This window comes from Rattus norvegicus, chromosome 17 (assembly GCF_021556685.1).
Source record: "Rattus norvegicus strain SHRSP/BbbUtx chromosome 17, alternate assembly SHRSP_T2T, whole genome shotgun sequence".
Classification (NCBI taxonomy): domain Eukaryota; kingdom Metazoa; phylum Chordata; class Mammalia; order Rodentia; family Muridae; genus Rattus; species Rattus norvegicus.
The window spans coordinates 41,829,464-41,851,254 of record NC_141550.1 but is presented as its reverse complement, the minus strand read 5'-3'; the positions used below and the strand labels follow the sequence as shown (position 1 = coordinate 41,851,254).

General features: G+C 43.3%; 1 protein-coding gene and 5 non-coding genes across 7 annotated transcripts; 1 reads left to right on the top strand and 5 right to left on the bottom strand.

Moving 5' to 3' along the window:
* Nucleotides 1-2,621: 2,621 nt before the first annotated feature.
* Nucleotides 2,622-2,694, bottom strand: Trnav-cac (transfer RNA valine (anticodon CAC)). The gene has a single exon. It is a non-coding gene; the product is annotated as a tRNA-Val (tRNA).
* A 1,317-nt stretch (nt 2,695-4,011) lies between these two features.
* On the bottom strand, nt 4,012-4,084 carry Trnav-aac14 (transfer RNA valine (anticodon AAC) 14). The gene has a single exon. It is a non-coding gene; the product is annotated as a tRNA-Val (tRNA).
* Nucleotides 4,085-13,338: 9,254 nt separating this feature from the next.
* Abt1 (activator of basal transcription 1) lies at nt 13,339-15,433 on the bottom strand. 2 transcript variants are annotated; one of them, NM_001025674.1, is made up of 3 exons: nt 15,139-15,433; nt 14,286-14,485; nt 13,339-14,135 (listed from the first exon to the last, which is right to left on the bottom strand). In NM_001025674.1, the coding sequence occupies exons 1-3, from the start codon at nt 15,380-15,382 to the stop codon at nt 13,773-13,775; spliced, it is 807 nt and encodes a 268-aa protein (NP_001020845.1). In that variant the 5' UTR covers nt 15,383-15,433; the 3' UTR covers nt 13,339-13,772. The 2 variants fall into 2 exon arrangements, with proteins under 2 accessions (NP_001020845.1, XP_087446779.1); XM_087590653.1 differs by having other exon boundaries at nt 13,348-14,135; nt 15,172-15,403.
* Nucleotides 15,434-17,171: 1,738 nt separating this feature from the next.
* On the bottom strand, nt 17,172-17,255 carry Trnay-gua (transfer RNA tyrosine (anticodon GUA)). The gene is given in 2 exon segments: nt 17,172-17,207; nt 17,219-17,255. It is a non-coding gene; the product is annotated as a tRNA-Tyr (tRNA).
* An 834-nt stretch (nt 17,256-18,089) lies between these two features.
* Nucleotides 18,090-18,174, top strand: Trnay-gua7 (transfer RNA tyrosine (anticodon GUA) 7). Its single transcript is given in 2 exon segments — nt 18,090-18,126; nt 18,139-18,174. It is a non-coding gene; the product is annotated as a tRNA-Tyr (tRNA).
* A 228-nt stretch (nt 18,175-18,402) lies between these two features.
* Trnay-gua5 (transfer RNA tyrosine (anticodon GUA) 5) lies at nt 18,403-18,487 on the bottom strand. Its single transcript is given in 2 exon segments — nt 18,403-18,438; nt 18,451-18,487. It is a non-coding gene; the product is annotated as a tRNA-Tyr (tRNA).
* Between the last annotated feature and the right edge of the window lie 3,304 nt (nt 18,488-21,791).

Here is a 21,791-nt window from a genome sequence, read left to right as displayed (position 1 = left end):
CAATAAAATAGAAACAAGCAAACAGACATAAAAATATCAATTCAAAGAATCAATGCATTGAACTGCTTCTTTGAGAAAGCCAACATGATTGACAAACTTTTAGCAGAATTGAATAAAGTACAAGGAGAAGATCCATACTAATGAAAGTAGAAATTAGAAAGAACATGATAGCAGACACTGAGACTATATCCAGATATTTTCTTCGATGATCAAATTGACTTCATCCCAGAGATGCAGGGATGGTTCAAATATGTAAATCAATAAACAGAATCCACCACAAACAGATTGAAAGGCAAGAAATACCATAATCTCATTAGACGTAGAAAGGGCCTCACAACACGCCTTCATGATAAAAGTCCTATAGAGATTAAGGATGCAAGGGACATAAGTCTATATAATAGTAGCAACTTAGAGCAATTCCACAGCCAACAGCAACCTAAAGAGAGAGAAACTCAAAGCATTTACACCATATCAGAAACAAGACAAGGACATCCACTCTTTTCCAATCTAATCAATACAGTATTTGAAATCAAGGGTATTGACAAAAGTGAAGGATATCGAGGGGATGCAAATAAGAAAGGAAGAAATCAATGTATCTTTATTTGTAGTTGACATTTTATACCTAAAAGCTCCTAAAGACTCTTTGAGTAAAATAGTGGACTATAACTTTAACACATAAGGAGCAGTAGTCCTTCTACGTACAAATGACAGAAAGAAATCAGGGTAACAGTACCTTTAACAATCTCTTCAAAATCTATCCTGGGATAACTCCTGACAAGACAACTGAAAGGCATGTAAATAAAAGTTAAGTCGGTTGGGGATTTAGCTCAGTGGTAGAGCACTTGCCTAGCAAGTGCAAGGCCCTGGGTTCGGTCCCCAGCTCCAAAAAATAAAATGAAATAAAATAAAAGTTAAGTCTCCAAAGAAAGAAATTGAAGAAGACCCTAGAAGATGAAAAGACTTCCCACGCTCATGGATTGGTATGATTGATATTGTGAAAACGGACAACTTACCAAAAGCAATTTACAGATTTAATGCAATCCTCATCAAAATTCCAACCCAATTCTTTATAGAAATTGGAAAAAAATGACAAAGAAGCCAAAAACACAAAATGGAGAAAAGACGGCATCTTCAACAAATGGTGCTGATCAAACTCAAAATCTGCATATAAAAGAATAAAAATAGATCTACATCTATCGCCGTGCACAAATCTCAACTCCCAATGGACAAAGGATGTCAACACAAGACCAGACACCTAGAATATGATAGAAGAAAAAATAGGCTTGGGACGAGTTAATGATCAAAGAAAACATTCAGGGCCTCAGTTCTTTGATCTTGTGACAGGTTTCAGGGTGCACCATGAAAGGGAAGGTCATGAACGAAGAGTAGGTACTTTTATTGTAAATGAAAGAACGTTCATCTTCATGCTGATCTTCAAAAAACATAGTGGGCTGTCTTAACCCCGGAAATAGTCACGCTAGATTATACGCAGTGGGGGAATCTTCCCATGCCCATTCATACCATGCCAGGTATATGAGAAGACAAATATGAGAAGGCACATCAGTAGCAAGAAGCAATACTGGGATGAAGCCGCTGAGGTCGCGCTTCTCCGTCTCAGCTCCATCGCAGCTGAGCAAAAGGGTGGGCCTTCTCTAGGAAGCTCACTCGCGTACTGCAGCTCTCCAGCCTAGCGTCCAACACGAAAGGACTTGGTTTGACCTTTTCCAAATGCAACAGAGGTTCGGGTAGATTATTTTTCACAGGGTCTCAGAGTTGGGAGGTGACAGGCCAGAATTAGGAAGCAGAAATTGAGAATCAAATAATGAGCTCTTCCTCTGCCCCAACTTCCCTGTCTCTGCCTGGTCTGCACAGTAACTCACCGTTAACACTCCAAATACTGGACCTCCCAACCTCTACAGCCTTGAATTTAGACTGGGCTCCTGGTAATAGTTTCCTGCCCCAGAGCTGGGCTCAATCCCTCTGGAACTCTGCCCGGGTGTTTCTAACCAAGTTGGCTTTTAGGCCAAGGCTGTAGAGGAAACTTCTGCAGAGAAAGAGCAACTCAGTATGTTCTTGCCATTTTAGCTTCTGGAGGAAAGTGAGCAAATTGGTGGTTCAGCTCTAGACCCAGAGGTAGCAGGCCCCTTCCCCCCACTAGTGGGTTCTAGCACTTCAGAAGTAAAGAGTCTTACCTGTTGTGTTTCCGTAGAAGCCTGCAAATGAGCCGTGGGTCCAGAGGCTGCTGTTTTCTTGCATAAGTTGGAAGAATCCTCACCTTGAGGACCCAAGTGACCACGTAAATGTGCAGATTCTGTCTCTGAACCTGAATCAGGAATCCGCTACCCCCTCCCTCCGCACTGCTCCTTCTCCCCTCCCCCTAACCCCAACATTCATTCATTTAATCTCACTCTCACCCGCACTCACCTGTAGCCTGAAGGTCGCTTTCCTTGATCCAGGGCCACCAATTAGGTTAAAAGGCTCCCACTTCAAGATGTGCCAGCCGCCTTGAAAAAGGGGTATGTGGAGCGCATTCCCTGTTAGAATCGCCGTCAGGTGGCGGAGCTAATCGTTGGATTTTGTGTACTTTCTTCTGTGACTGGCAGGGGGACCCAAAATAGAGATGTTCCCGCTCGGTTTCGAACCGAGGACCTCTCGCGTGTGAGGCGAGCGTGATAACCACTACACTACGGAAACACAACGGGTAAGGCTCTTTACTTCTAATTTTTACAAATCAAAAGGGATATTGTATAAAGTATGATATGAAAAATATAGATTCACACTAATGGAAAGAACCGCAAGGAATGAATACAAACCAGAGATAAAAATTACAGAAAAAAAAGAGGCTAGATCCTGGCAGAGGGAAGGAACAAAAAATGCTCCTCAGGCGTAACGGCGCAGGGGAGAGCTAAGCGAAGGAAAAGGTGCGTGTGCAGGAATTCCCGTGCTGAGACGCTGCGCTGCACCGCAGGGGAATCGCATGCAAGTGAAACATACAGGGCACTGGAGGTTGGGAGAGCCTGATCACCTGGAGACACTTCGAAGAGAACGTTGTAGACGCTGGAGAGTTTTTGAGACAACCCGAGCAGGTGACTCAAATAGTCACTGCAACCTGTTAAGGAAAATTCTCAAGGGTTGTTAGTTAGTTAGTTAGTTAGTTAGTTAGTTAGTTAGTTAGTTAGTTGGTTGGTTGGTTGGTTAGTTAGTTAACTAGTTAGATTGTTTGTTTGTTTGTTTGTTTGTTTGTTTGTTTGTTTGTTTTTTACGGAGCTTAGATATGGAAAATTGAGACTTGTGTGGAAGGTGCCACATCCCACTCAGGCTGAGTAGACCATGCGATGCTGTCGGCAATACAGGAGTGTGGGTAGCTCCCGTGAGGAGCAGAACAACCCTCCAATAACGCAATTGAGGGAACAGAGATGTACGAGGAAAAGAAAGATCCCAGAGAGGCGGGCAAAAGAACAAACAGCACGGTGTGGTTTAAGAGAAAAAGCCTAACCTGTTTGCACAGAATAGATTTTGACCCAGTGTCTGTTGAGTGAATCTTCAAATCGAAAAGCTCTGAAGCACTTGTCAAATGAACACACGAGTGCGTGATGTGGATTGAGCAACTGGAAAGTGACAATGTGTTAAACAGCGAACTAAAGTTTATGCTCAAGAGTGTGAGAGCATAAGGTTAATGAAGGTCATTTTTATATAAGGTTGTTAGTGGAAACCTGGTGTGCAAGGTAATAAGTGGAGGATGTGGGCATCGACCCCACTACCTCTCGCATGCTAAGCGAGCGCTCTACCATTTGAGCTAATCCCCCGAGCTGATAATGCCTCTTTTTTTTTGTACTTCCTTTTATGTCAAGTGTCTCCACTGGTCCTCACATACGTACTTCCTATGGCTAAGGTCTAAGAAAACACGCTTGTCAAAGCTAAAACTGTACATTCGATTCGAAACTGTGTTCCTCAAAAGCGTAGGAAGTGAATTGAGAGTCTAAAAACAGACGAGAAAATGAAAAAGAAGACTGTTTCCGCCCGGTCTCGAACTGGGTAGCTCTCGCGTGTTAGGCGAGCGTGATGACCACTACACCACGGAAACATCCATTGGTAGCAAATGTTCCTAGTTTCAAGATATGGATTCAAAACATGCCTAGTAACCGGTTTGGTATTGGTATTTGTTGTATTGCATTATGGGCAAACTAAATAAAAATAACCAAGGTAGTTGTCCCACTCCATCTGCAGCCCTTGGTGAGCCACTCTACTACTGAGATCTCACACTGAGATCATCGGTAAATTTGTCCCTCTATGGCTGGTTTACCTCAACTCCATGTCCTCAGCTTCTTCATTCCAGTGGTTGCAAGTGACAGAGCCTCTTTATAAAGGACTGAGTAGAGTTAACGTTCCATGTGTATCTTCTGTGTTTTCATCTGTCCACTTACGGACAGCACCTTGATTTTGTATCTCGGTTATTATGAATAATCTCGAATGTGAAGATACGAGTGTCTCAGAAGACCTGGATTCATTACCAAGAGCAGAGCAAACATGAGCCCATGACTGGCAATGTTCTCTATGGCTAAATTTCTAAAGGAATTGTCATGCTAGTACGTCTAATGGCTGTAATAATCTAAATCATCGTGCAGCATCCTCCTTTTTCCACACCTCTCCAACACTGGCTCTTTTCTATATTTGAGGATGGATAGCCCTTTCTGGAGGACAGAAGTGAGGTATACTCATTGGGCTTTGGGTTTCATTTTCCTGGTCAGTTGTGAGTTGGGCACATTTTCATAGATTAGTTTATTCTTTGTCTTCTTTGAAAAATGCCTAACCTGATTTTCCCCTCCATTGTGACAGTCTATTTGTTTTCTAGCTACCGTGCTTTGTGCATATCTGAGCATCAACTCCTGCTTTCTCCCACTCTGTGTACAGCCTGGACTCCATTGCTTATACCTTCACTGTGCAGAAGCTTGTGGTTCTGGGAAAGAAGCTGTGGTTTCTGTCTTTGCTTTGGGAGCCTGTGCTTTAAAAATGCATCTGAAACCACAGCCAGAGTTGTACAATGGTGCTTTGCCATTGTGCTCTCTTCCGGAAGCCTTATGCATTCAAATCTTATATTTGAGTCCTTAATACATTTGGTATACCCATGTGGTGTGTGAAATGTACTCAGTTTCATTTTCTGTATGCTGACATCCAGATCCCAATATGGTATATAGAATAGAGTATTCTTTCCCTGATATGTCCGCACATTTTTGCTCTCTTTTAGGCTTTGTTGTTTCGTTTTTTAGAAAATTTCACCCTATACCCGAATCTGGTCTAGAACTCACCATATAGCCCAAGCTTGGTCGATCCCCTGCCTCAGTCTCCTGATACTAGGATTGCAAGTATGAATCAGTCTTAGAAACACACATGCATGCACACATTCACACACACACACACACACACACACACACACACACACACACACACTCTCACACTCACCCGTACACACTGGCTGTGTCTTAACCACTTTTTTGAAGAATGAATTGACTATATATTCCTAGATCTATTCTGTTTCATTGGTCTACATATGATGTCAGTACTATAGTGTTTGGGTTACCATAACATTGTAGGATATATTTTTGAGTCATATAGTATGAGGACTCTAGTTTTGTGGATTTGGGGGGCTTTGTTTTGTTTTTGCTTTTTTCATTTCTTTTATTGTTTTCATATCCTTTTAAATGTTTTATACTTCTCATCCTATGGATAAATGTGTTATTTCTATTTTATAGCTACTATAAGTTCTTTTCCAGGCGTTTTGTGGCTGGTGTTTAGAATTGCTGCTGTCTTTGTGGCTGATACACCTTCCCTAAATCCATCAGTTCTAGGTGGTTTGAATCCTCGGTCCCCACCTGAGGTTGCCCTTCTGCTACCCAGAATGCACTTGAGCTCTTCTAAATGAGCACTTTTGCTTGCTGGACTCCCAAGTCTCCCTCTAACTTATTTTATTGAGGAGACCAAAAGCCTCCCTCATAAACTTCCCCTATTCCAGCACCAAGATGCATTCTTAAAACTGGCTGAGGCAGGAGAATCTGAAATTTGAGGTCAGCCTGGCTTAACAGTGAGACTGTATCCATAAGTAAATAAATATTAATGGGGTCTTGCATGGTGGCACATGTCTTTCATCTCAACACTGAGATGGCAGTGGCACAATGAGAGGCAGAGGCAGGTGGATTTCTGTGAGTTTGAAGCCAGCCTGGTCTTCATGTTAAAGTCCAGGTCAGCCAGAGCTGCATAGTAAAACTCTGTATCAAAAATAAATTTAAAAAAGAAAAATGGTTCATTGATAAGTGACTATTAGCCCAAATGCTTGAATTGCCCTAGATGCACAGAACACATGAAACTCAAGACGGATGACCAAAATGCGAATGCTTCACTCCTTCTTTAAAAGGGGAACAAGAATACCCTTGGGAGGGAATAGGGAGGCAAAGATTAAAACAGAGGCAGAAGGAACACCCATTCAGAGCCTGCCCCACATGTGGCCCATACATATACAGTCACCCAATTAGACAAGATGGATGAAGCAAAGAAGTGCAGGCCGACAGGAACCGGATGTAGATCTCTCCTGAGAGACACTGCCAGAATACAGCAAATACATAGGCGAATGCCAGCAGCAAACCATGGAACTGAGAATGGGACCCCCGTGGAAGGAATCAGAGAAAGGACTGGAAGAGCTTGAAGGGGCTGGAGACCCCATATGAACAACAATGCCAAGCAACCAGAGCTTCCAAGGACTAAGCCACTACCCAAAGACTATACACGGACTGACCCAGGGCTCCAACCTCATAGGTAGCAATGAATAGCCTAGTAAGAGCACCAGTGGAAGGGGAAGGCCTTGGTCCTGCTAAGACTGAACCCCCAGTGAACGTGATTGTTGGGGGGAGGGCGGTAATTGGGGGAGGGTGGGAGGGGAACACCCATCTAGAAGGGAAGGGGGAGGGGTTAGGGGGATGTTGGCCGGGAAACCGGGAAAGGGAATAACAATCGAAATATAGATAAGAAATACTCAAGTTAATAAAAAAAAATCCATGAGGATAATTCATGAAAAAAAAAGAAGAAACATGTTTTAATTGGCTCTATTACCAGTTTGAGAGTGGAGCACAAATCATTGTATAAAATATATGAATTTGGGGTTGGGGATTTAGCTCAGTGGTAGAGCGCTTGCCTAGCAAGCGCAAGGCCCTGGGTTCGGTCCCCAGCTCCAAAAAAAAAGAAAAAATATATATATATGAATTTGCTGGCATATAGAACTGGGGCATATTCAAGGCTATGACTGGTAAGGTCGTATGGCCAGCTTTAGGATATACAGCCATGGGGTTATATTGCTTATTTCTCCAAATAAAATAAATGAAATAGAAAAATGATGTTATAACCAGAAGGCCTGCTCCGCTAAGCATGCAACCTGAGTGAAGTTCCCCTGCTGTTTGATAGAGCCACGGTTCCACTTTTCCTTCTGTATCTGAAAGTTCTAGCATGGCCATTCATGGTGAATCTGGTCTTGTATCTACATAGTCTTTACTTCACAGAGAAGGAAATTCATCTAGTCAGAAGTGTCCTGAAACAGATTTCCACTAACAGAAGGCTTGAGGATAACACCTGAGGTCAGTTCACATTTCAAGAGAATCAAAATTGTTCCCTCTTGCTAAACTGAATGCAGGTGAGACTGAGAACTGGATGAGGATGGTGTAGAGGACTGTGCATGGTGCAGGGGAGGCTGGGAATTTGGTGGACTGTGCATGGTGCAGGGGAGGCTGGGAATTTGGTGGACTGTGGATAGGGCAGGGGAGGCTGGGAATTTGGTGGACTGTGCATGGTGCAGGGGAGGCTGGGAATTTGGTGGACTGTGCATGGTGCAGGGGAGGCTGGGAATTTGGTGGACTGTGCATAGGGCAGGGGAGGCTGGGAAGGGGTGGTCAGGAGCAGAGGGATGGGAGGATTGACGTAATGTCTCTTTCCACATTTGATAAATACGTCTGTCTTGATGAAGGAGGAACACCATCTCAGTCAGCCTCTGAGGCCTGCATGCAGCATTAATACAGAGGTTCCTGTATGGACAGAACAGTGTTCTGAAATGCAGTATAGTCCCTGAGAGGAAGGTCACAGGGCAAGCTATATTTTATCACGATTCATCCCTGAGCAGTTGGTGACATCTGGACTTTTCCACTGAAGTTTCACAATGGCCAAAGTCTCAAGCTTAAAAGTAAGAAATTACGTTAGGAGTCTTCCTAATGACTAAGAGGAATAGGAAAGTAAATGCCAGGCTGTCACTCAACATCCAAGGTATCGCTTTAGAGATTCAAAGATGAATGGGTTTTTGGAGCTTCACCCTGATTCCATTCAACAGGTGTTTGCCTGTTGTAGATATTAAGACAGTTTGAGGAATAACTGTACTAGGATACCTGGTACCAATGTGCTTGAAAGCAGGAAGCAGAGTATGAACTCATAAATGCTTTGCCCCTGCACCAGTCACACAGGGGCTATTAGAAAGGTGGAAGTGGGCAATCCAAACAGTGGCATTGACCTGGGGATTTGTACCCAGGAACACATCTCCTCTTCCAACTTTGGAGACAGCAGCTGATGCAGAAGCCACAGGGGAGTGCTGCTTACTAACTTGTTCCCCATGGCTTGCTCAGCCTCTTTCTAGTAAAACTCAGGACTGCCTGCCCAGGGATAGCACCACTCACCATGGACCAGGTCCTCTTCCATCACTTAGAAGATGCCCTTCAGGCTTGTCTACAAACCCATCTCATGGAAGCAGTTTCTTGAGAGTCCATCCTCTCAGATGACTTCAACCTGTGTTGACATAAGACTATCCAGTGTATTCACCAATGATACAATGTAGAATTCTAACACACTAGGAAAACAAAAGCAAGTGTCTCAGAATTTTCAGATTTCTGGCTTGTTACTTTTTGACAATGTATGCCAGATAATATAGTATTTACATTGTGACATTTAGAACATATTCTGAACATTCTTTACACTGTATAATCCAAATCACTAAGATACTGTTTAATTAATAAAATACACTAAGTATTTGTAATGGTTTGTATATGTTCTGCCCAGGGAGTTGCAAGATTAGATGTGGCCCTGTTGGAGTAGGTGTGTCACTGTGGGTGTGGGTTAAAAGACTTTCATCTAGCTGCCTGGAAGTCAGTGTTCTCCTAACAGCCTTCAGATGAAGATGTAGAACTCTCAGCGACTCCTGCACCCATGCCTGCCTGGACTCTGCCATGTTCCTGCCTTGATGAATCTCTGAATCTATAAGCCAGCTCCAGTTAAATGTCCTTATAAGAGTTGCCTTGGTCATAGTGTCTGTTCACAGCAGTAAAACCCTAACAAAGACAGAATTGTAGTGCAAAGAACTACATCGTACAAGAACAGTCAATGAAAAACACAATTTAAGATTCAAGTCTTCCATTTTTTAAAACAAACTTGAACTCTACTATCCTACAAGGCCACAAAACAGCCAGAAGAGAGAAAAGCTGCTGGGAGGTTCAAATTCCAGTCTCCCTTTCAGGCCTGTGTGTGCTTGGTTGAAGGGGCTCTAGCCGACCAGAGCATGGGAAACATGTTTTGCCCTTTTGCCCTTGTTCTCTCCCTGTTACATTCCTCAAGCTAGCCCCCAAGGTATAGTCCCTTATTTGACCACTGACTCATCCCTGAGACAAAAGCACTTAGGCTACCAAATTAAAATTCCTTATTCGGCTAATCTATCTAACCAGGATTTACCAACTCACTCTAGCACAGACTCACATCCATATCGCCCCCTAGCGGCAGGAGGGTCTCATTTCTCAGGTCTACTTGAGCTACTGCATAGTGTTTAGTCCTGACTGACCAGATGCATCCACTTCCCCACAAAAGCCCCTCTCCCTCCGTTGGTTATGAGCGGTGGTAGCTTGTTTCTACCCGCACTGCAACAGTTGTTTATCAAAGAAAATTGAGCAGGATGAGCTGCTGTTTTTGTGTTCATTCTTGGAGGAGAGGTTTAAAACAAAGCCAAGAGTCCTCACATGGACACTCTCCTTGCAGTGCGTTGCTGCCTATGGTGGACAAGTGCCAGTTTATTTTTTCCTTCAGAAACCTTTTGCACCTCCCCCCCAGACCTTCCCAGTGTGATTTAATGTAATGCAAGTCATAACCAAGCTTTCTGATGAACTTCTCAGAAAGCAGCTTTCTGAAGATACTCTTGACATGGGTGGGTCACAATGATTGTCAGTGATCTTAATGTCGATGACATCTACTGGCCTCCATAATGTTTGTCTACCCTCCAGCTTCTCAGCTTAGCTGATGTAGACGGCCTTTTGTTTTTAGTTCTTTTACATGTATTTACTAGAGGGTAGGAGAGGAGAGAGTGCTCTGGCTTCATTGTGGGAATCAGGGCAAACGCAGGAGATGGTTCTCTCCTTCTACCATGAGTTCTACCAGAGAACAAACTCAGCTCATCAGGTTTGGTGACAAGTGCTTTTACATGCTGAGTCCTTTCACTGACAAGTTCAAATCCCTGACCTCAAGGGGAGGAGCCTGGAAACAGCTTATTGGAAAATTCTACGGGTCTGATTTCCAAACAGAAAGCCAGGAGTCTGACTCTGATAGGAACAATCTGCCAGTTATCTCAGCACTTTGAGGGGGAGGTACAATTGAGAATTCATCCTGTTCACAAAGGCAGGCCTATCTTTAAGTAAGGAAGTGAACAACAGAAAACACCTTAATCCAATTGAATTCATTTCCATTTGGCCCGGTGCACCCCACTGACCCTTAGTACACAGGCAGCCATCACTAACTCAAACTTTTCCTTAGATAGATCAGATTGGGACATAAGGTTCCAATACTGTTATGAGAGAGCTAGCCTAGGAATCTTTCAGTAGCAAATGGCTTAAACAAAGTGGTTTTATTATCACACTCACAAACATGGAGACAGAAATGACAGTGGTTACTGCAGTGTCTCCTGATGTCATTGGGACCTGTGCTCCTCCTGATGACATGGGCTCCTAACACTCACGTGGCAGTTCACAACTGTCAGTGTCAGGGGATGTAAGTCCCACTGTGCACAGACGCATATGAGGGTAACCACCATACATAGAAGAAAAAGGTTTTCTAAAAATCAATTAAAAAACAGAGCAAGGCTAGGCAGTGGTGGTACATGCCTTTAATCCCAGCACTCAAGAGGCAGAGGAAGAGGCAGAGGCAGGCAGATCTCTGTGAGCTCAAGTACAGCCTAGACTACAAAGCAAGGTCCAGAACAGCCAGGATGGTTGGTCACACAGAGAAAGGTAGTCAGGAGAAACCTATATAAATTAAAAATGAGAGCACTCTTCCTTATATTTAGCCCACATCAACCTGTAACTAATTTCCAGGGGTAGCCATCACATAAACTAATCCATGGCCCATATTGCCAACTGAGACTCAGCACATATGGGCACAATGACCTTAATTGCACACGCCACACTGCTAGCCAGGAGTCAGCTAGCTTTGGCTGTAACTCCACAGCACAGGTCCTACAACTAGTAATGAAGTTACAAGGTACTTTTTTTTTTTTTTTTTTTTTTTTGTCCAGAGTTGAGGACCAAACCCAGGGCCTTGCACTTGCTAGTCAAGCACTCTACCGCCGAGCTAAATCCCCAACCCCTACAAGGTACTTTTTGAGCCTGGAAAAACACTTTGTCCTGTCTTCTTCTCTTCCTCCTTCTCCCTGATTCTTCCTCACCGTGTAGCCCTGGTGGTTCTGGAACTCCTGAGATTAAAAGCTTGCACAAAGTCTAGCCAACACTTGCTTTTGTCAATGTTTCATTAATGGGCTCTAGTCACACAGAACTACAACCACAGATTAGTGTCTTTCACTTTAACTTTCATTCTGTTCTCACCATTGTTCCTGTAGAAAAGGCTTGATGTAGACAGAGTAGGCTTACAGAGACCCAGAAGATGTAACTCTGCCTTTTATTACTTTTGTGCCTGTTTAGACCAAGAACTTCCTGACACTCCTTATCACTGTCACAATAGATGAGACTTCTCTGATACTTTCCAAATTGGTTGTCAAAGCAAACATCACAGGTAGCAAAGTGCATAAAGTGTATTATTTAAGATTTTTTTTTTTATAAAACCTCTCCTCACAACAACGCAAAGAATTAGTGAATATTTACCAAACTGAAACCCTAGAGTCAAAGTTAATCTTCATCCTTAATAACACCAGGGTAAAAACATCAACAATTCTGGTAAAACAGGAGGAGCTACTCCATAGATAGATGATGCTCCCACCCCACAGAAGCAGGATGCTCACCTTAGGCGGGGAAGTCAGGGGAAGCCAGCCTGATATTCTAGTTGGCTTAATTTTGAAGAAGTGCACTTGAGCTTGTGAAGAAGGGAACAAGGGGCCAGGGGGTTAGGCCTTTGGAAGAGAAGTCTCAGAAGGTACTGAGGAAGGCAGTCCATGTGATAGAACCGCAATGTGGGCTGGACTGAGGAAGGAGAATGGAGACAGGAAAAATGGCTTGGAAAGGCAGATGGGATGGATCCATGAGAAGCTCATACACTGGTTAGTCTTAGTTAGGGTTTAACTGCTATGAATAAACACCATGACCAAGGCAAGTCTTATAAAGGACAACATCTAATTGGAGTTGGCTACAGGTTCAGAGGTCCAATCTATTATCAAGGTAGGAACATGGCAGCATCCAGGCAGGCATGGTGCAGGCAGAGTTGAGTTCTATACCTTCATCTGAAGGCTGCTAGTGGAAGACTGAACTCTAGGCAGCTAGGATGAGGGTCTTAAAGCCTACACCCATAGTGACACACCTACTTCAGCAAGGCCACATCTCCTAATAGTGCTACTCCCTGGGGCAAGCATATTCAAATCATAAGAGTTTTTTAACCCCTAAATCTATTAGTAAACATCTTTCTTATCACATATGCAGTTTTTGTACAGAAGACATGTACCAAAATGAATATTGAAACATTTTAAAAGATAAGGCTTGTGATAGCTTGTAAATGCCTTTTCTAGGTAAGGATTTACCCTACAAAGAGAAGGAAGATAAATTATTATTCTATTTGTTTATTTAAGAATATTAAAGCTAGGCCTGTTGACAACCGGCCTACAATCCTAGGTTCTTGGGAGGCTGAGACAGGATTTCATGTCCAGACCCTACCTGACCAGAGTCAGCTCAAGGGTAACTTGAACAACTTACAGAATGCATTCAGGGCTAGCCTGAGCACTTGAGTGAGGCCCTATCTCAAAATAAAAAAGGTTTGAGGAGCATTGGGATCATATCTGCTAGAGTAACTTGGTGGTATGTGTGGCTTCAAAAGAAATTAAAACTTATTGAAAAAAACTAAAAAGCATATAAATTATTTTTTATTTTTAAACATAAACCACAAATTGGACCACAAATCCAATTCCTGTTAATTCAGCCCTCCACTACAGTGAACAAAGACCACAGACCACTACCCTAGTGGAAGGCAAGTCTACTCTTTCCAGCCAGAAACTGTTAGGTGCCCACTGAGAAAGAGGCAGGCAATCAGATGACAAACACAGCAGGCACCTACAGTGGTCTTCATCCTGGATAGTATGAGTAAAGTTCTCAGACTGGCACTTAAAAGATTTGGTCAAAGTGGGTAAAAGACACCAACAAAAAAGGCCTTTTACCAGACTCTTGGTCTGTGGAACAGAGCAAACATCTGCCTAGATGGTTACACTCTGCAGGAGGCAGATGAGAAGGAGGCAGGGCTGGCAGGCATTTCTTCTTCCACTAGTAGTCCCTTATAGGCTACGGTTCTTTCCTGCTCTCTGCAAGTAGAGAGGCCCCAAAGATCCTGGCAAGTAGCCCTCTGTTGGATCGGGCCTGGTCCTGGACTGTGGCCAGCCGAGCTCGTTCCCGCCCTCCTGGCCGTGCTCCTTTCTGGGCCCTCAGCTCCTGCTCAGTGGGACGTTGAGTAAATGTCCAGGAGCTATTTGGTCGAGTAGCATCCCCATCAGCTGCAAGAAAGCGTTGTCCCTGTTCTACGTTTCGAAGATAGAAGTCAGTCTCTCGTTTCGCTTGGGCAACCTCTGCTCTCAGGCGTTGCCTTCGTACCTGGCGCTCAAAGGCAAGGTGTTCACTGAGGTGGGACCAAGTAAAACGATGCAAATACTGTGGGCAGAAAAACAAGAAAAGGTTAAAATAGGGACGATCAGAATGGAGAAGAAACTGGGAGCTTCTTAGACCTAGCAAGAAAGATGGGGTGCCCAGGCTAGAGCTGGAGGTAAGAATGAAAGTGTGACAGAGAAACCTAGAACTCACCTTGAGGTTCCACAGGTCATAACGGAAGGGACTGCGCTTGCGGGCACCCATGGGTGTGTTATGTAGACTAGCTGCCACTCGCTTGGCTATGCGTTTGTCTCGGAACTCCACCCAGCCTTCGGTATAGTCCTTGCTGTATTTAGCTCCCTTCTTTCCTCCTGCAGCCGCGGCTGCCTTCTTTTTTCGTCTCACAAAGGGGTCTGTGAGCCAAACACAATGAACATCCTGGTCAAGCACCCACTGAGACACACCTCAGTTTGGCCATACGTCCAAACCTGCTTGTTTGGGTGCTACTTTACAACCCTTTTCGGGCTGTCTGTAAGGTGTAGCTTCTCCTTTCTTTAACTCATTCCTCCATTTCCAGTCCCTACCTCCATTTCCAAATTGTGTACGTCAAGAGGTGGAAGAGGCTGAAGGAGGTTAATTATACAGTGTCAGGGACTATGTGAAAAATCGAGGAGGGCTAGAGAGATGGCTCAGTGGTTAAGAGCACTGACTGATCTTTCAGAGGTCCTGAGCTCAATTCCCAGCAACCATTTTATAATGGGATCTGATGCCCTCTTCTGGTGTGGCTGAAAACAGCTAGTGTACCCATACAAATAAAATAAATCTTTAAGAAAAGAAATCCGAGGATATCTTTCGGACCTTATTAGCATACTCTATCCACTCACCCTCTCCATTTTCCTTCCCCGCCCCTGCCACCTAAGGGACATGAGCGCTACATACTTAGCAGCTAGTAGGGAGCCAGAGCTTTCCCAGAGCCAGCACCCCACGCCTCATACATGGACAGCTAAGAAAATAAGTCGTATCCTCTGCCCGCAACGCTACCCTCTCCTTTCGACGTAGGGCTTACCCTCGGCCTGGAAGAAAACGCGTCCCACCTCACCGTAGACGCTGAGCAGGTTGCGAACGTGCAGGGGCCGGAATCGCGGCGGGACGTGGCCCAAGTACACAATACCCGGAACTACCTTCTTCTTGCTGCCGTTGCAGGACGCTTCCTCGGCCTCCTCCAGCTCCTCCGCCGCCTCTGCATTCACCTCTTTCTCTTCCTCCATCGCCGCCTTTTGCTCCTCCACCAGCTTTCCTACTTTCACCATGGCAGATATAGGAAGCACGACAGCCGCAAATCTGTCGCCACCTGATGACGCATATCCTGCGGGACAATCTGCGGTCCGGACTAAGTGACGTAAATCTTCGGTGCCCTTCTGGGGCGGGGCGAGACGGGGAGGACTGGGCGGGCCTAACAAACTAGACTCTCGAGAGGGGGTGGAGCTGCAGGAGTGGGTCTTGGTAGACTATCTCGGTCCTGTGCAACTCTGATCTGAGGCAAGCTCTCACGGAATACTTTTAATTTTTAAAAAAATGTGCATGAGTGATTTTTGCCTCCATGCTCCAAGAGCGTGCCCTGGTGCCCCTCGCGTGGTTTTTGCAGAACAGTGTTGGGAGAGTGTGCTGTAGAGACTAAAACACCGTCTACCAGGACTGTGGTGTGAATGTGGTTGAAGGGATAACTCACATGTTAAAAAGTTTTATGAAGTTCAACTTGTAAACTTCAGTCTGAGCTTTGAAGTTTTAATTATTTGAAGTTTCAATCGAATTTTAAACATTTTAAAAATAAAGTTTTTGAAGCAGCTTATAAATTTGCACATAGCTTTTGGAATTTTGATTGGAGTTCCGGTTTTATATTTTTAAACACGCCTCTAGTAATTTTACATTTCACCTTGTGACTATTTAAATCTGCAAATGTATGAGTAAAAAGTTTGTTTGACTACCGTTGTGTTCGAATCTATTGCAAGTTGATGAGCGAAGGTTCTCTGTTCAGCTCACTGACCACGCTTTGAACAGTGCCGAGTGAAGCCTCGGAACAGCCGCCAGGAGGCGCGGTCCTCACTATTGCTGTCCGCTTGCGCGGCTACGATCATGTCTGCCTATCCCGACCTACACCCCAGAGCCCAGCTCCTAATAGTTGCTGATGACGCTCGAACGAAGCTGCTAAAAATGATGTACTAACCTTTCCTTCTACTTTACGGACGGAGCCTGAGTACTTAAGTTTTCCCTCGCCAAGGCCCTACATAATTGTTTATCTTTCATTATCATGAAAATTATAGAGACATAAGACAGGGCAACCGTGTCCGCAGAATCTGGGCGTTATTTGTAAAGCTCGGGTGCGTCTGAGGACCTAATAACTAAACCTTACTTTGGGGACTTTCATTGAACAGGATTTGCTGTTGGTTACCTCTGATCCTTTTATCAAAAGTGAATGTGAAGAGAAAAGACCCCTACTTTTAATTTCTGACTACTTCACCAGCAATGCTGACACGTGAGAGCGCCTTACAGAGTTATTTCAAAACATTGAGAGCTAGAGGAGGGATACAGGTAAAGAAGATACAAGAGTGTGATGGCTAAGTGGCAACACTAGATGCTTTCTTTACTTTGTGTGTGCTTCAAATTATTAATGAAATATTTATACACATTAAATGCCAAGTAAACTGGAAGTAGTGGCAACCCTGTAATCCTCAGCTCTTGGGAGATGGAGAAGAAAGGAAATTCCAGACCAACCTGGGCTACAAGAGAGACCCTTTTAAATTTTATTACATATATAAGCATTGAGCGGATCGTGAAGAATCATTGAGTCGTCCAATGAATGAACATGCGAAATAGTTGTGCAAGGCATCTTTTCATCGTTACCCCTTCTTGTGACCCAGTCGTGAAAAGTAACTGCTTGCGGGAACTCAAGGAATACCTAAATTGTTTTTTTTTTTGTACGGCACAGCACCTGAGGTTTGTTTATTTTACCATAAATCCCACAAGTTCAAATGACATTGGTTCACTGCATTCTTTAAATTTCCTTGAAAATTCTAGGATTCCAACTTTTCAAAAGGCCACTCCTTCGAGCCGGATTCGAACCAGCGACCTAAGGATCACTAGGGCCCCTACAGTCCTCCGCTCTACCAACTGAGCTATCGAAGGAAGCCATCTAGTGTTTCTTTAATATTTGTAAAATAGTTGGTAAACTTGTTCTGATTCATTTTGAAATATAAGGAAATGTTTTTGGAGCACCAGAATATTTTAAAAACTAAAATAGTTAGCTAGTGACCCCTCAACAGATGTTCAAGAACAGGTTTGAGTTGAGTGCTTTTAATATATAGGTGTTTTACACAGATTTTTTTTTAAAAAAACCGCTCATAAGAATGTTCGCGAACCCTTCCAGACAGGACCATCCGCTCCCTTTGTTGCGCTTTCCCTGCTAAACTGTCCAGTCTCAACACTTCCTTTCTTTATTAACCGTGAGTGAAAATGACAGAGGTAACATAGACAAACAATACCATCCTAAGCAGAGCTTTTGCTAGCCCACTTCACCAAAGAACCCCGTGATTCTCCTTTCTGAACAAGGAAAACCAGGGTAGACACAAATGCAGGAGGAGACATAAAACTTGAGAGACCTTTGACAAGTAGGAAAGGGGTAGTACATACTATTTTCTACAATTATAGTGGGGCAAATGAATGAAACATCACACACACACACACACACACACACACACACACACACACACACACCCCAAGCCATAATTTTAGTTATTTCATTTTTAAGTTACTGTCATGCTCGGCTAGCAAATATCAATGGTGCCATTCAGTTTCCTAAGACAGAAAACAAGTCTGTTAGGAAAAACAAGAAGTCACCCAGAGATATTTTCATGGAATTTATGAGTTATGAAAAGTTTGGATATTATAAATTATGACGTATAAAATGTTTCCGGCGTGTTTATATATTTTTACAAATATTAAAGGCGCCTTTGACATCTTCCTTCGATAGCTCAGTTGGTAGAGCGGAGGACTGTAGAGGTCTGTAGTGATCCTTAGGTCGCTGGTTCAAATCCGGCTCGAAGGAATACCCTTTTGAAAAGGAATACCCTTTTGAAAGCAGTGATATCAGGATGTGGGGTAAACTGTGCAGTACAAAAACTCAGAGTTCCGGGTCATGAGGAGAGGTAATAATGGAAAGATGCCTTATATTATATAATATAAAGAGGGATTTAACCTAGATTAGGTATTACATTTTTTAATGTAATTACATTTTTTTAATACTGTTTTGAGGGTATGTCACAAAAGAGACACCTCCTTCGAGCCGGATTTGAACCAGCGACCTAAGGATATCAACATCTACCTACAGTCCTCCGCTCTACCAACTGAGCTATCGAAGGGAGGTATATACATTGACCTGGTTTATGAAACTGCTGGTTATTTTGTTCTATTTTCTGATTTGTTTTAAACGCAGACAGTCATCAGTAAAGGTCTTCATGACCCTTGTCCTACTGTGCTATCCTGTCTCTTTACCTCCTTTCTATATTAAAAGTGAGAGAAAATGGCAGCGATACCATAGACAGACATCCTGAAGCAGAGCTATTTGCTCACCTTAGAAACGGAAAATCAAGAATGAATGCAAAAACATGAGATACGAAACTTGAGAAGCTTTTGATATGTGTTTTAGGTTGGTTTTTGTGGCTGTGTTTAAAATACTATGACCAAAAGCCACTTGGGGAAGAAAAGGTTTATTTAACTTAAATGTCTTGATCACAGTCTATCATAAGGGAAGCCTGGGCAGACATTCAAGCAAGGCAGGCACTTGAAGGCAGGAAGCGAAGCAGATAACATGGAGGGGTGCCACTTACTGGCTTGCTCACCGTTCTTTGGTCACCCTGCCTCTTATACAACTCAGAACCACTTGCCCCAGGGTGGCATCACTCACAGAGGACTGAGCCATTCCACATCAATCATTTATTATATAAATGCTCCCACAGACTTGCCTACAACCAAATCTGATAGAGGCATTTTCACAGCTAAGGCTCCTGTGTCAAGTTGAGAAGAACTAATCACAGCACGTATTAAGAAATGCTCTGGCCCATGTTATGTTGCCCAATTATACTAGAGCAAACATACATAACACAATATATACTTCAAACTTAATACATTTAGTTACTCCATTTTTAAGTACACTGCTGTGCTTGGTTAGCAACACCTATAGTGCCACTCAGCCTCCTGGTACCTAAAACAGAAAAATGGGCACCGTGGGAAAGCATAGGAAGCCATACAAGGAGACTTTTATTTGTTGGGGTGTATAAATTGTAAAGCTTATTAATTATGAAAGGCTAACAGAGACTGCATACGCGAGAAGAGAGACTGCATAGGCGAGAAGAGCAGAGACTACATAGGCGAGAAGCTGGAGAGCTGAAGGAAGGCTGTAAGGAGTGGAACAGTCTAGGTGCACCAGAAAGCCTCTAAGAAAGAAAACCCAAAACACATACACTAACAGCAAAATCAGAAGCTGGAGGTGTTTATGAGCTCTGCCTAGATTCTGCTTTCAACCACTTCAGGTGCCGGGATTCCAGGCATGGGTCTCTATACCCATCTCCTGTCATTTTCAGAGACTCCTCCTCAATCAACCCCGCCGACCTTTTCTCCATACTACCATCCCAGATGAAACGACCACACATTTTAGGTATGTGTGGAACAGTCACAAGTGAGGCAGAGTGTTGGGGACACACTATGCAAAGGGACTGAACAATAAAGGCTTTATCTGAGAAATGATACGTTGCGTTTTGCTTCGGGGTAAGTTTGACTTGGCCTCATAAAATTTTTGCCAAGGTCAAGACCACAGGGGACCCCACTGGCTATCTCATACGTCTAATTCCTGGTTTAAAAAATAAAAAAATAAAACCTAAGCATTGTGAGCAGATGACACATTCTACATATTCAATCAGTGCAAGAGGGAGCGGTATCATAGGGTCTAAAGGACCAGATACTATCAAAACACTTCTCCTTCAAGCCAGACTCAAAGCAGCAACCTAAGGATAGGTCAATGAAAAGTAAACTCTTCTATAGTCCTCCGCTCTACCAACTGAGCTACCAAAGGACATAAGGTGTGCATAAGAAATAATATCATATGGTCTCGTTTTGCTCTGTCAGCATAACATTTCTCTTAGGTGTTCTCAAACATTGGACATATTCCTATATGATGCTCATAGTTTCATGGGTATATATAAAAAACAAGAAAAAAAAAAACCTAGTAAGTTTCCCTGTCCTTGACTCCCTCTAGATATTCTGTAGCCAGCCTGTCCTTTCTGCTTACCTCTTTTCTTAGATTTATCTAGGTTTGCTAGATAATGATATAGTTGCATCAAATAAGAGAACACTGGGGAAGCCAGTTGTGGGTTGCAGACAGCCATGGCCAGTGTATTTTGGTGCTTGGGTACTTCTTCCTAAAGTTGGGGCGGGAGGAGGGGGTGGCACCATTTAGCAACTCCCAAAACTTAAGTGTGGATTTTAAGATATTCCTCATCTTCAACCACAACTGAGCTTTTGGGAAGTTAACAACCAATCCAGTGTTACTGGAACTCCAAAATGTGTTCCTGCTGAAAATCTCATAGTGCGAGTGTAGTCGCACAGCAGATGGATCTGTGCCTGGGAATGGGCTAGCCTTTCAGTCCTGTTCCACACCTACACTTCTCATAGTCATTTGAAGGATAAATAGAGACCAGATTGGGCAGATTCTGTCCAGTAAGAAGGAAGAATCTAGACAGTGGTTGCGTCGGTCTGACCATGAGAGGAATAACAGTGGGTTTCTATAAACAATTTCAGCATCTGAGATTTAAAATCTCTTATGTGATGGAGGGAGCTTCTTCCCACAGAAAGCCATTTTCCTTTGTCAACCCTGACTGTAATGAATAAGCAAGAGAAAAAAGCAAGTGTTGACATCTAAAGACTCTGGAGAGGCCTCCTATGGGCTCCTTGCACAGCTCAGAGACATAGGGTCAGCCTTGGGGATGTGTGTTTTTCTTTTCTTTCCTTTTCCTCTTTGTTTACTCATTTGTTTCTGCATGTTTACAGGATCTTATTTCCTAGCTCTGACTGGCTGGTGTTCATGAAGTATCCAGGCAGGCCTCCATCTCAGTCCCCCAGCTGCTTAGGTACACCAGTCCACCGGTACACCGGGCTCTAGAATCACTGACTTAAATGTTTCACTTTCTTTCTTTTAGTTCTTATTATCTTGCTCCAATTTTATTGCGTTTTTAAAAATAAACATTAAGCCCACAAGCGGAAGTCTTTTTGATAAACTTTCAGATGAGGCAATAGCACTTGTGCTTGTTGACTAGGAACCTCTCCACAGTTCTATTCAGAACCTGGAACCACACCTGATACTGGCACTCTGTAAATCCAAAAGGAAAAGAACAAATATTTCTTTTCCTTTTTTACAAAGATTTCTCTAGGCCAAAACAATATATGTATTCACTTCTAGCAGAAGGTAGTGGAACGTTCCTGAAAGAAGACAGGAGGATCATGACTTTGGGGTCATTTTTGACTACACAGTGAATTTCAGGTCATCGTGGGCTCTACCTCAAAATTACCATTTCTTGATATTTACTTTGGAAAATTAAATTTGAAACTCCTCGAAATAGTGCCTGTAGAAACCAAAGGAAAGAGAAATTAACCAAGACAGACATTTTCACT

Coding starts and splice junctions, on each gene's coding strand:
- Abt1 (NM_001025674.1), bottom strand. CDS start 15,382: ATGGTGAAAGTAGGAAAGCTGGTGGAGGAGCAAAAGGCGGCGATGGAG. Junction 14,486..15,138: donor CGTTTTCTTCCAGGCCGAGG/GTAAGCCCTACG, acceptor TTTGGCTCACAG/ACCCCTTTGTGAGACGAAAA. Junction 14,136..14,285: donor ATGACCTGTGGAACCTCAAG/GTGAGTTCTAGG, acceptor TTCTGCCCACAG/TATTTGCATCGTTTTACTTG.